Source organism: Delphinapterus leucas, unplaced genomic scaffold, assembly GCF_059928025.1.
Source record: "Delphinapterus leucas isolate spDelLeu-1000000601 "Yukka" unplaced genomic scaffold, BTC_Dleu_Yukka2 spDelLeu_asBTCV2_sq25, whole genome shotgun sequence".
In the NCBI taxonomy this organism is placed as follows: domain Eukaryota; kingdom Metazoa; phylum Chordata; class Mammalia; order Artiodactyla; family Monodontidae; genus Delphinapterus; species Delphinapterus leucas.
In genome coordinates, this window is record NW_028322234.1 from 5,990,279 (window position 1) to 6,003,624 (window position 13,346).

Consider the following 13,346-nt stretch of genomic DNA (forward strand, 5'->3'; position numbering starts at 1 on the left):
GAAAAATGTAAGTGAAGTTGAAGATAAATCAGTAGAAATTACCCAATCTGAAGAAAAAGGAGAAAAAAAGAATGAAAAGAAACAGAGCCTCAGGGACCTGTACCGACAATAGCAAAAGGTCTAACATCTATGTAACTCGAATCCCACAAAGAGAAGAGAGAGAGAATAGAATAGAAAAAAATTTTTTTTCAAAAAAATAATGGCAGAAAACTTATCAAATTTGGTGAAGACATAATTTATAGATGTGAGAACTTCAGCAAATGCCCAGCAACATAAATACAAAGAAAAACATATCCAGAGCCTACACAAACTACTGAAAAGCAAACGTAAAGAGAGGCTCTTTAAGGCAGCCAGAGAGAAGAACATAACTATTTTTCCTCTTTAGAATTCATACAGTGGATTAAAGCAAAAATTAAAACACTGTCTTATGGAGTTTAACATATTTAGATGTATTACATTCATAGGACAACTATAACAGAGACGCTGCTGTTTGGGGGAGGGTGGATAAATGGACCTATATGATTACAAGTTTTCTACATTTTACATTAAGTGACATAATATTAATTCCAAGTAGCCCATGATAAGTTAAAGAGTGTATATGGTAATCCTTAAAGCAACCTCTAAGAAATAATGAAAAAAGGTATGGTTAAAAATGGCCAACAGATACCAGAAAATGGAATTCTAGAAAACATTCAAATAATCCAAAAGAAGACAGAAGAAGGGGAACAGAGGAATAAAATACAGAGGATAAAAGAAAGTAAATAATAAAATAGTAGACTTAAATCCAACCATATCAATAATTGCATTAAATGTTAACAGACTAGACACTCCATTTAGAAGGCAGAGATTTCCAGACTGGATAGAAAAGGAAGGCCCAACTACATGCTCGACACAAAAGACATCCTTCAACTCCCAGACAGGTTGAAAGTAAATGGATGAAAAAAGATATATCATGCAAAGACTACGCATAAGGAGAATGAGGTGGCTATTTTAATATGTGATAAAAATATATTAAGACAAAGCACCAGAGGAAAAAAGGAACCCTTTACAAAGAAAAAAAGGTCACTGCATCAGGATGACACAACAATCATGAATGTGTAGGCACCTGACAGAGCTTCAAAACACATGAAGTTAAACTTGACAGAATTAAGGAGGATATGGACAATTCTGCAATCATAGGAGATTTTAACACTCCTCTCTCAGCAACTGGTAGAGCTTACAAACAAACAAAAACCATAAAAATAGATGACCAGGGCTTCCCTGGTGGCACAGTGGTTGAGAATCTGCCTGCCAATATAGGGGACACGGGTTCGAGCCCTGGTCTGGGAAGATCCCACATGCCACGGAGCGACTGGGCCCGTGAGCCACAACTACTGAGCCTGTGCGTCTGGAGCCTGTGCTCCGCAACAGGAGAGGCCACGACAGTGAGAGGCCCGTGCACGGCGATGAAGAGTGGCCCCCGCTCGCCGCAACTAGAGAAAGCCCTCGCACAGAAACGAAGACCGAACACAGCCAAAAATATAAATAAATAAATGAGTTAGTTTAAAAAAAAAAAATAGATGACCAGTCCTGTAACAAACCATAATGGAAAAAGTATATATATATATATATATATATATATATATATATATATGTATATATGTATACTGAATCACTCTGCTGTACATTAGAAACTAACACAATATTGTAAGTCAACTATACCTTACAGTTTAAAAAAAGGAAAAAAGGGGAACTCCCTGGCAGTCTAGTGGTTAGGACTGGGCACTTTCACTGCTGCAGCCTGGGTTCAATCCCTGATCGGGGCACTAAGATCCCGCAAGCCGCATGGTGTGGCCAAAGGGAAGAAAATATAGACAATCAGGACAACCACCTTGACCTAACTGGCATTTACAGAACGTTACACCCAACAACGGCAAATAGACATTCTTCTCAAGTGTACAAAGTATGTTCACCAACACAGACCATAAAACGAGTCTCAATAAATCTAAAAGGACCGAAAACATGCAAAATATGTCCTCTAATAACAGTAGATTTAATTAGAAATCAGTATTATAAAATACCTAGGGGGAAAAAAAAGTATCTTGAAATGAAACAATGTACTTTAAATAATCCAGGTTCAACAGAGCATTCACAAGGAAAACTGGAAAATATCTCAAAATGAATGACAATGAAGATACAACATACCAAAATGGATGGAATGCAGCTAAAGCAGCACCTCAAAAGAAATGCATAGCTTTAAACACTCATATTAGAAAAGAAGATCCAAGACCAACGACCTAAGGCTGTATCTTAAGAAGTTAGAAACAGAAGAGCAAAGTGGGAGGAAGGAAATAATGAAGAGCAGAAATCAGTGAAACAGGAAACAAAGAGGAGAGAAAATTAACACAGCCAAAAGTTGGCTCGTGGAAAAGATCGACAAAATTGATAAACGCAGATAACACAGACCACCAACACCAGCGATGAAAGGGGGGGATCCCATGACAGGTCTCGCAGATAGAAACGTTACGGGTTAATCCCTGCCTTCAAGGAGCTCTGGGGCCAGTGATACATACCAGTAGGTCCATGGAGAAGTGAAAAACTAGGGAATGGGTAAGGTGGGGACAGAGATGCAGCCTAGAACGTGAAGGAAGGCTATACATTGCCCTCACTTAGACACAAAAATTCTCTATTCAATCACAAAGTTACTTTTTGCTTTTTAAATCCTCATTTACACCAATTTAAACCAGTCTGTTGAGTCTAACGTGCAAAAGGTACGGTTTACTACTTGCTGGGGGGCGGGGGAGCACACTAAGTGCAGCCAGGCTGTGGGTCTGGACTTCTTCCTGCCATGGCGGGGACCCACTGAGGCTGGCTGATGCCAATGTCACCATTAGTGCTTTGCACTAGGAAGATGGCAGGAGCAGTCACATGGAAACCTGTGGGAGTGTGTGGTGCTCTATTTTGTCTTTATTGGGAGGTGGAGTGGCACTGGGGGCAGGCGACAGAGCAGAGAACCCAGCAGGTGGGCCTGAGCTGAAGTAAAGGGGTACAGAAAGGGACAGAGGAGTGACAGCTGTTCAGGACACAGCCCGCCCTGACTTGGGCTCACTGGACTGCTGGATGTGACACCTTGCTTCGTGGGACAAGCCTCTGGAGGGATCGGCAGAAAGGGTCACCTTGCTATGCAGTAACGAGGCTTGGCCTTTGAGCCAGCCCCTGGGGAATCCCCTGGCCTTGCACAGCCCTCGTTCATCAGGCTTAGCACTCACGGTCTGAGTGATGGAGGCCCTGACTCGGTCCACAGAGGGTGGGGAATGGAAAGGGCTGCCTTCACACATGCAGAGTATGCACACGGGCAGCACCAGAAGGCAGCCTTTCCGGGGTCACTCACCTTTGAAGGTAAGGAAGGGTTTTTCGTGAATGGGTCTGAGGTAAATGGGTCGTTCTTTGTCTGTTTCTTAAAGAAGTCGTCGGGGGCAGAGCCATGGAATGGGTCATTTTCTTTGAAAGGATCCCCTCCGAATGGATCTAGGTGTTTTGGAAAGAAGAAAAAAAATGCCCCATGAATAAACATTATGCCTAGTGAAAGAACCCAAATATAAAAGAACACACAACTGACTGGCACTATTTACATGAGAGTCTAGAAAAGGTACAAACCGTAGTGGCAGAAAGCAGGTCAGTGGTTGCCAGAGACCTGGGGGGGTAGGGGGTGGGGGAGACCAGGGAACCTTCTGGGACAATGGAAATGTTCTCTCTCTCACACAACTATACACATTTGTCAAAACTTGTCCACTTCTGCACTTAAAATGGGTGAGTTCTGTTGTGTGTTAATTATACCTCTCAATAACACTTGATTTCAAAATAATATGAACAAACAAATAAAATGAGTAAATCCATAAGGACAGAAAGCAGGGGCTGGAGAGTGGGACTAGGGAGACTGCTCACGGGGACAGGGTCTCCTTTTGGGGTGATGGAAATGTTCTGGAGCTACACAGAGGTGGTGGCTGCGTAACACAGTGAATGAACTAAACGTCACTGAAATGTGGTTAATCTGTGTTATGTGAATTTGTTAATTTTGTGTTATGTGAATTTCACCTCAATAGAAAAAACGAATACAAGGGGAAAAATTAGATAAATAGGCAGCAAGATCCCAACACCACGCCCAGGGTACGTTCATTCTCCTCGAACGTGAGGTGTGGGCCTGGTGACTATAGGAGGGGCAAGCCACCATCACCAGCAGGGAACAAGATGCTAGGCTTTTATGCAATGCGATGCTGTCCTTCCCAGTCCACTCCCTGGTATGTGTGGGCAGAAGTGCCACCGCATGTGGGTACCAACGGGACACCCTGATGCCACCACAGGTGACACAAGTGGGCACAAGTGTCCAAACAGTGGCCTAGCTATCAGGGGCTTCTTTTCTAGTTCTAATTCTCATCATGCTGTGCGACTGGCAAGAAGGGGCACCAGACTGTGAAAGGGAGGGACAATGGAGGTTCCTTCAGAAACTGACCTGGCAAAGGAGGCTGCAAGGTGTTTCCCCATTTCCCTCAACCTGAACTAGGAATGGGAATATTCTGAGAGCCAGTCCACAAAATGTTTCTTTTAACAAAGGCTTAGGCTTTTTTTTTTTTTTTTTTTTTTACCTGTTGAAGCCGTCTGTTGTTCGGCAAAGGGGTCGCTCTGGAACGGGTCACCTGGATTTAGAGGAGAGAGGACCGTTCAGGTCTATGGTAGAAATGACCTTGGCAGAGCAAAGTGGGGAAGCAGGGGCAGCCACTGACTAAGGCAGTTTGTCATGGCGAGGACAACTAAGATAAAATGAAAAGTATTGTTGGCTGCTCAACACGGGCCCAAATCAAGGAAAATGTAGGGCAAGCCTGAATTCACTCTCTCTTTCTACACAGTGCTTTACTCTCCTGTCTCACCCCTGCCCCTCCCCGACACTTCCCAGGGCTCCGAGAACCTGGGACCCCGGAGCTGCCCCACCCTCAGCCGCATGGCACATCTGAGTTTCGGGAGCTGCCTGGCTCATCTCTCAGAACTAAGGTGCTTCCACTCCAAATCTGAAACTGGAAAGGCACTCCCTCTGCCCTCTCCCTGCCCTGGCATTTTTCTCAGAAAAGTACAGATAGCCTTCTTGGAAATACTGTTTTGCTCTGCAAAAACTGAAGAACTTAGGAAATCTTGTTTCTAGAATTCTTCTTATTCTTGACTCGTGTGTGGATCTGGATGAACTCACCACGTTAAGACCTTAGATGTTTATGTGGGGGGATCTGCTGTTTACTAGGTGGTTCCATAATCACCACTATGTCTGATTATCTTATCAATCCCGAGAGGTGGATGGGAACTGAAGCATGCAGAGTCTCAGGGCCAAGCAGGCCGCCCTTGAACGTGGATGTCTCTTGGTGAGCCTGGAGCTCTTCCCACCCCCTCCCCTCAACACCATAGCTCTTTAGATAACCAGGTGGGGTGAAAAACTCAAGAGGCCCATTAGGCTCAAAGAATTTCTTTCCTCCTAACTGTTCTAGTCGCTGGACAACCCCAGGGGGGCACAAAACAGCCTTTCAACGATAAAGTGGGTGCCAAATGAGATACCTTTGAAGGGATCGGCTCCTTTAAATGGGTCAGATTTGAAGGGGTCTTCTGCCTGAAAAGGATCCGGATGCAATTCTTGGGCGTTGTTGCTAAATAACAAGGCTTTATTTTTGAAAGGATCGTCCTATAATTTTGTGAAGAGACAGGACAGGGATTTAATTATTTCAGATTTAAAGCAAAGTACGGAATTCTATACCTAACTGGTATATTTTCCCTGTAAATGATGTGACCCTAAAGAGAGTAATTTTTCTAAAAAACCATAGAAGATGGACTTTAGTTAATGATAACATGTCGACAATGGTTCATGAGTTATGATAAATGTACCGTATAAGATGTTAATAATAGGAGAAGCTGGGTGTGGGGTACATGGGAACTCTCTGTACCATCTCTGCAACTTTTCTGTAAGTCTTCTAAAATTAAAAAGTTTATTTAAAAATCATTGAGTGGAAGCAACCCAAGCGCCTACTGATGGATGAGTGAATAAGCAAAATGTGGTATGTACGTACAATGGAATACTATTCAGCCTTAAAAAGGAAATTCTGACACATGCAACACAGATGAACCCTGAACACATCATGCTAAGTGAAAGAAGCTAGTCACAAGAAGACAAATATTGTGTAATTCTACTTACATGAAGTCCCTAGAGACATCAAATTCATAGAGACAGAAAGCAGAATAGTGGGTGCCAGGGACTGGGGGAGGGGGGAGGGGGAGTTATTGTTTAATGGGTATGAAAAAGTTCTGGAGCTTAGTGGTACAATGTGAATAAACTTAACACTACTGAACTGTATAATGAAAAATGGTTAAGATGGTAAATTCTACGTTACGTGCCTTTTACCACAATTAAAACAAAAAAATCGAGTCAGAAAAAAAGTCATGTTTTTGGAAATGTCAGAAAGAAAATGTAACGAGCCACCAACGACTGCAGCTAGAGGCCTTGTTCAAAGGTGTGCCTCCCTCAAACACCTTCTCAGAGTGTGTTACCTACGTGGGCATTTAAAAAAATGCCGTTTCCACACCAAGAAACATGCTGGCTATTTACATCCTGAGAGGAAATGAGTGCTTACGCAGTTAGAACTACTAGAGCACATGCAACACTTTGCATTTTTTTAAAAAAGTGCTTATTTCTAGAAACAAACAAGAATATTTAAATCAGAAGGGAAAAAAACTGGCTTTTGAAGAGCACGTCTTTATAGTGGAAAATGACCTGAAAGGGCTGGGGAGAGGCTTCACAGTACACATAGGGATGGTGTACTTGGTTCAGAAATACTGAGATATTTTGGTTAATGAAGACACACCCTCAGTGAAAACATGAAGGTTTCACTATGATGTTAAAAAGCACAACATCCTCACTGAATCTGGCAAATGTGTCAGCAACCTCGGGGCTGGCAAACTCAGCCATTATTCCAACTGACCAAAACCAAATGATTAAAGAGCTGGGCTTCCGTGAAAATACAGGGCAATGACGTCAAAGGGGCCAAAGGAAGATTCCTGACGAGGCTCCTACCACCCTGGGCCAGTTGACTTCAGGGAGCAGGACGGATCTCAGAGGCAACAGGCTAACAGGAAGCCCAAGGCTTCCGAAGGACTGACCAACACCCCTGCCCTCTGATGAATACGGAACGATTTTCCTTACCTGAGAAAGATTATCTGGAGCCTCCAACCACAGGGTTTCCCAAGGTGGGGAAAATAAGCCAGTTCTTAGGCAAGTAAGTACTGATGTCTGAAAGCACCGTGTCCGGCAGCAGGGCAAGGACTCAGTAAGGACGTCGTACTGCTAACTACTGTGACATGCCCGCGCCAGCAAGCACCCAATGGGGTTCTGAGACACAGATCAACGTGATGGAGAAGTCCTAATCTAAGGAAGCCAGGAGGCCGGTGTGGAAAATAAACCTCTCGCACTGCAGCCCAGGGGAAGGAACGTATCTGTTCCAGAAGAACAGAGAGAGATGATGTATGAGGTGGATAAAGTAGTGAGTTAAGAATGACAACTTGGCCTCGGTGTGGAAGCTTCTATTTAGTTTTTAATTAGCACTGACGTACAAATTGGTTGTGTTGTTTTGTTTTTGTTTTTATAATGTTTTCAACTGCCACTTGGAAGACTGACAAGTAACAGTGGACAATGGCAGAGAAGAGACTGATACTGGGGGGTCTGGCCCGAAATCCCCTGAGCAGAAAGTCAAGTCTGCAATCTCTCTCTCAGGAGCAACTGTTTGCCTAAGGCAGCAACCGCTCCCTCCCCTTCAAAGGAGAAGCCTAAGAAGACCCCGGCAGGATTCATGTGGTTAGGGTAACCACAGGTGGTTTGGATTCCATTTCACAGATCCAGAGCAGAAAACTAGATTTCCCCTGGTGCAGAGAGGCCGTAAACTCCACCATCCACTGACCTCCTGCCAATGAGCACGGAGCCATCTGCCCACTTGGGAGATGCAAGTGCAGCTGCCAAGCACGGGGTGAACGATCCCACCCATGGCAGAGGGAGAACACCTCGAACAATGAGTTCTGGTCTTAATTACTGCACTTCTTGGGAAACAGACATGACAACTCTGAAAGGGCATCTAGGTGACATTCTGTGACATTCCTTCCCTTTAGATGGGGGCTAGGCAGTGGTGTGCTGATGAACCAGCGCTCTGGGGGAAAAAAAAAAAAAAAGCCCTGATTGTTAGCCTCTGCCAATTCCCATGGTGTAGCTACTCCCACCATGGTTGACGTCCAGTTACCAAAGGTTGAATAACAGCTTACAAAATTCCTATTTAATAATCGGCTCTGGAGAGTCAATAAAACTGGCTCCAGCACTCCAGGGGCTGGATGTTGACAGACAAGCCCTTCTTTCATGATGAGTTCTCGGCGAGACTGAAGTCTGGGATGATTTATTACCTTCTCTCTAGTAGACCGGTTGGCTGAGTGCTGACTCCAAGGACAAGAGGCCAGTATTCTCATCAGTGGATGACAGATAAGAAATAAATATGGCTTTAAGAATCCTGCTGTCTTGGACAAAGTAAAATCATGTGAGCCTAACACTAAACTTAGTAACTTTAGTAAAACCGCCCAGACTTAGAAAGTTCTAGACGCACCTCTTTGGTTACACTTGTTCTCAAGAAACTAAACTCCTCACTTTCATCCCCTCAAAGAGAACTAAGAGAGGTCCCTCTCCTCCGGAGCAGTCCTGAAATGTCCAGGAGTAAACAAAAAGCCCTCTTCAAAGTGTTTATTAAGAAATGGAAACAAACCGAAAAGTGCTTTAAAAACTGTATTTGTACAACAAGATAAAAATAGTTTTTCTCTCAAACACTGGTTTTGAGTTTCTACGTAACATATGCGACGTCCACGTTTCAAGATGAATTGACTATCATGTAAACTGTGCCCACTAATGAGATGAATAAAAATAAAGGTAAAAAAATCTGTGGGAGGCAGGAGAGGGGAGGGAAGTCCCATGCTGCTTTCAAACTGCCACTTCACTGTCAACTTTTTATCCAAGAAAACCAATCTTATCAAAGCCTGCGAGAGGGTTTAAAAGTGAGCTGTTCCGTGAACTAAGACGGAACAGGGCAAGCCAAGAGCCGTGTGAGGGTACCAGTGACAGAGGGAAGAATAAGAGCGGGGCTAAGAAGCTGAAACGCACACTCTGAGACAGACAGCCAAGCAGGAAATTCTGCCTCACTCGGTTCAGGAAGAAGGAACGTTCACAGTCTCTATTTAGACGGTAAAGCTGACGAAGCTGACAACGGGCCCAGGAGCAGATATGGAATTCACTCGTTTACAATTCCCTGAGGAAAGGAATGTGTGAATGGCAGAGGGAGGCAGTGACGGCCAGAGACAGGAGACAGATGAGAACACCAACAGGTCTTCTGCAATCCGGGGGGAGGAGGCGTAAGCTTCCCCATAAATCCTTGGGACTGAGTACTTGGCTACTGAGAAAAGAAACATGTCAAGAAATGCACAGAAAGAGCCGAGCCTCACATGAAGAGAGACAGAGAGGCTGAATTATTACAAGGAGGGGAAGGAATCCATGAGGCAAACAGGGCCAGGAGCAAGAGCCTGGGAGAGAGAGATGTCAGTGCGGGGCGTGCGGTGAAAGGCTTTGGGAGCAGAGCACGACGAAACCACCGAGACCAACAGCATCCCACTGGCTCCCGCAACAGCACAGAGATGCACAAAGACACTCTCGTCAGCCAGAATAAACTGCAAAACGGCACACGCCAGGGCTCAGGGCTGCTACGGCCAACTCTGGCAAGAACAAAGGACAAAGTAACACTGCTGGATGTCAGCAGCCTGAGGGCCTGCAGAAACCTAAGAGGCCGGGCCTTCACCAGCACCCCCAGGGTCATGAGGTTTGAACCCAAGTGCCAAAGTCTCAAACGTGACCAAGATTTCAGGAGAGAGGCCAATTCGTAGGTGATACAGCAACACCCCAGGAGGGCTGTCATTGTTCTTGATCTTTACCTATACGTGTGATTTTCAAGGTGCTCCTTGTAGAAACACAGAAACACACACACACACACACACACACACACACACACACACACATTCCTCCAAACTCCCAATTAGTAGGATGCGGGGTTTCACAATGTATGAGAGTTGATCCAATTTTGGTTAAGTTTGGGAAGCCCTCCAAATTCCGGTGATCAGCTCACGGAGATGGAGGTCTTTACAAACTGGTCTTAGAAAGGATTCAGGCCTATCCTTGGCTTTGTCCCAGACACCAGGATGGAGTGTGGCCCCGGACGCCAGGCTGCAGGGCTGGTGGGGACACGCAAAGCAGCAGCGAAAACAAGAAACACCCTGCACTTGAACAGAATCGAGGCTGGCAAGTGCTGGATCAAGCGGGCAGGGCCTTCTCTGATCCCAGTGTGGGGCCTGATCCCAGGACCTTTACATTTACATTTATTCAACCTTTACCATGGCTCCAAAACCGCCCCTCTCTGTCAGGGAGACGCCCTCGCTCAGCTCTGCTAAGTTGGTCAAACTGGCGCCGTGGGCCCCGTCGAGCACCTCGTCATACTGCTCCAGACTCCTCTGGGCTTCCTGGTGGCTTTCGTGCAGCTGGGAAAGCTTGCTTCTTGCCTGTACAATAAAGACATCGTCGGCATCAAGTAGGGTTTAGGAAAAAAGTATTAGGCAACACATTTTTTTCTCCTAACATCCAACCCCGGACGATTCACAATGGTAACTGAATTACCCATCTACGGAGTAGACAATCCCCGTTGCCATGTTTATGAGACGCGAGACCGCTTGTAAACCAAGACGAGACCCTTCTGCTGCCCCAGGCGGTCCCTGAGAAAGGCAAGTGTTCAGACATTTGGTGACTCGGAAGGAAGTGAAATGGGACAAAATCCAGATGCACAATCTATTCAAAGTGATATTCAGCGGTCACTTCCCTTCGTGGGATTTATTACCCCATTTGCTCCTCCTTGCTCCTGGAGGAGGCACGTGAGGCCAGGGGAAGGAAGGCAATCTGTGACGTCAGACACACCCCAGCTTTATCTTAACTGTCTCGTATGCACTGGTGATCTAACCTCTCTGTTTCCTCTTCTCCAAGATGGAGCCCTGGAAATGACGGGTAAAACCCCTCTTGCGGTGTCCAGCAGGGTGGGCCTTAATAAGCAGCAGCTATCATTTTTAATATCATTATCATTATCACTAACATACATTTATGTCTTGGCTCCTACCTATGTTTTATAAACTCCAAAGGCTGGGAGGGAAAAGACATAAGATAACCCTACAAGTATTAATTAACAAAAAAGCACAATATATGGCATTAAATCCCTGAGATTTGAGTTTGTCATCAACTTTTGCCAGTAAACTGGCAAAAAGAGCAAAGAGATCGAGTCAGTCAAAAGAAAGGAAGCACGAACACGCATTTAGATACTGCCAAGGTCAAACAAACATCACCCTCACTCTGTAGGTGGGACACTCAAGGGCCAGCAAGGAGGCCTTTGGCCGTTACATACAGGGGAGCAGGAAAAGAGCTCTCCCTCTGCTGGTGGGCAGCGGCCACAGGCCTCAAGGCCTTCACCCCAGAGCGGGACAGGGAGGGGTACCTGGACAGGGGCCCATGTGGGGCGATGCTCCTGAGAGGATGGGGCCTCCTCGGTGTGCTGGTCTTCAAACTATCAATGCATGGGGACAGAGGGGTGCTGGAAGGCGTCTTGGACTCTGTCCCTCTTGCTTGTACAAGGACCAAGGCTGGGGAGAGCATGTCCTGAACCCAAGGCTCTCTCCAAATGAGTTAACTTAATGTCCTCACCCAGACCCCGCCCGCTCCACAAAAATGATGTGCACTCAGGCGGGGAAGTGGAAGGCCGGTGAGGCAAAGCAGACGCCACCAGGCCAAAGTCAACACGATGGTGGAACGCACGCTGGGGGCGTTCTCAGCACTTCACCTTCAGGCTGAATGAAGGCTTCCAAGAAGAAAGGGAGGTGGGTGAGAGCAAAGAAAATAACTACTGCAGCGCAGACACCTGGGACCGCTGGTCGCACACCCCTCTGTGACTGCTTTGCTCGTGGCAGCCACCCCGCGTGGCAGGAGACCCCAGAAGCCCCCGGCCACAGCCAGTGGTGGCAGGCCCCGCCCCACCCCCTCGAGATACCTGGTTGATTTCGTCTTGCGTGGATTTCAGGGACTTGATGATGGTTTCCAGTTGAACTTTCCCAGCCTGAATGCTCTGCTCCAGCTGCGTCTCCTCCTGCTGCAGTCGGTTCAGCTCAGATTTGGCCCGGTTCAGGTCGTCTTCCTGGGACTTGAGGTCGGATTCCTGGGACTGGATCTGAGTCTTCAGTGAGGAAATCTGAAAAGAGATGAAACACGACTTCGAGGAAGAATTCTGGCTCATGTTCTTGAAACAAGCTGACCCAGGGAAGAGGACACCAGCCTGAAAGCCCAACGCCTGGCTTCCTTTACATGGACCCCTCTCCACACCCGGGACAAGCATAGGCAATCTGTCTGTCCCCTGGGGCTGAATGTCCCCACAAGAGGCCTCAGACCAGGATGTAAGGGTTTTACAGTCTGCTGAAGCTGCAGCCTCCCTGGTTTGTAACAAGCAGCTAAGACACCAGGGGAGGGGAGACATGTGCCCACACCGTGCTGTGTGGCATGGGTCAGGGTGGTATGCACACACGGGTTCATGCTTATACATGTAACATGGTAGATGAGACTGAGGTCAGGCCACAAATGCTTGGACACTTTTCCACATGATACGTTCAACTACTCTATTAAACCAGTAGACATCTCAGCCTTGAGCTGAGACGGTCATGGTGAGCTCAGGGAAGTCCGTAAGAAGCCTCCTTCCCCTGCTGGGCTCAGCGGGGAGAGGGGGGGATGATGACTTACCATCTGGGTCTCATCCTGGCACTTCTGCCTGACGTCACTCAGCATGTCTCGGAGCTTGGCCTTTTGCTGATCCATTTCGTCCAGGCGGTCTTGGGCGTCCTGTTTCTGAGCTTCCAGCTCTTGCAAACTGCTTGTTTCCCGGTCTAAATCATTTTGCAATTCCTAGGAGAGGGTGGCATGAATTTACTCGAGACTTGTTCACATGGGGCACGTCCAAGCTAACACTGTCACAGCCTGGGCTGGAGCCCCCAAGATGTCCTACAAAACCGCACACTCCACAGGGAATACCACACACATCTCAGTGTGGTGGCCCCAGCTGAATCTCTCACTAAGTCCCTCAGCAAATACTTACTGATGGCCTAAGAGAGGCCAGGCACCAGGAGTGGGGCTGGGCTCCTGGCAAGAAGAGCTCTCCAGTGACATGTGGTCATCATTGGGGCGG

General features: G+C 46.6%; 1 protein-coding gene across 21 annotated transcripts in view; it reads right to left on the reverse strand.

The window, feature by feature from the left end:
* EPS15L1 (epidermal growth factor receptor pathway substrate 15 like 1) overlaps positions 1–13,346 on the reverse strand; it is a 100,012-nt gene that overhangs the window by 30,352 nt on the left and 56,314 nt on the right. For 19 of the 21 annotated variants that reach the window (XR_016391467.1, XR_016391468.1, XR_016391469.1 and 16 more), the window contains 6 exons: positions 12,905–13,066; positions 12,165–12,362; positions 10,474–10,638; positions 5,575–5,698; positions 4,623–4,673; positions 3,371–3,507 (listed from right to left, as the gene is read on the reverse strand). Coding sequence is in view for 18 of the 21 variants with exons in the window: in XM_022558739.2 (XP_022414447.1) it covers positions 3,371–3,507; positions 4,623–4,673; positions 5,575–5,698; positions 10,474–10,638; positions 12,165–12,362; positions 12,905–13,066 (837 nt within the window). In the remaining 3 variants the exon portion in view is untranslated. The remainder of the gene's footprint in view (positions 1–3,370; positions 3,508–4,622; positions 4,674–5,574; positions 5,699–10,473; positions 10,639–12,164; positions 12,363–12,904; positions 13,067–13,346) is intronic. The other 2 variants (XM_022558735.2, XM_022558738.3) reach the window with 1 other exon arrangement.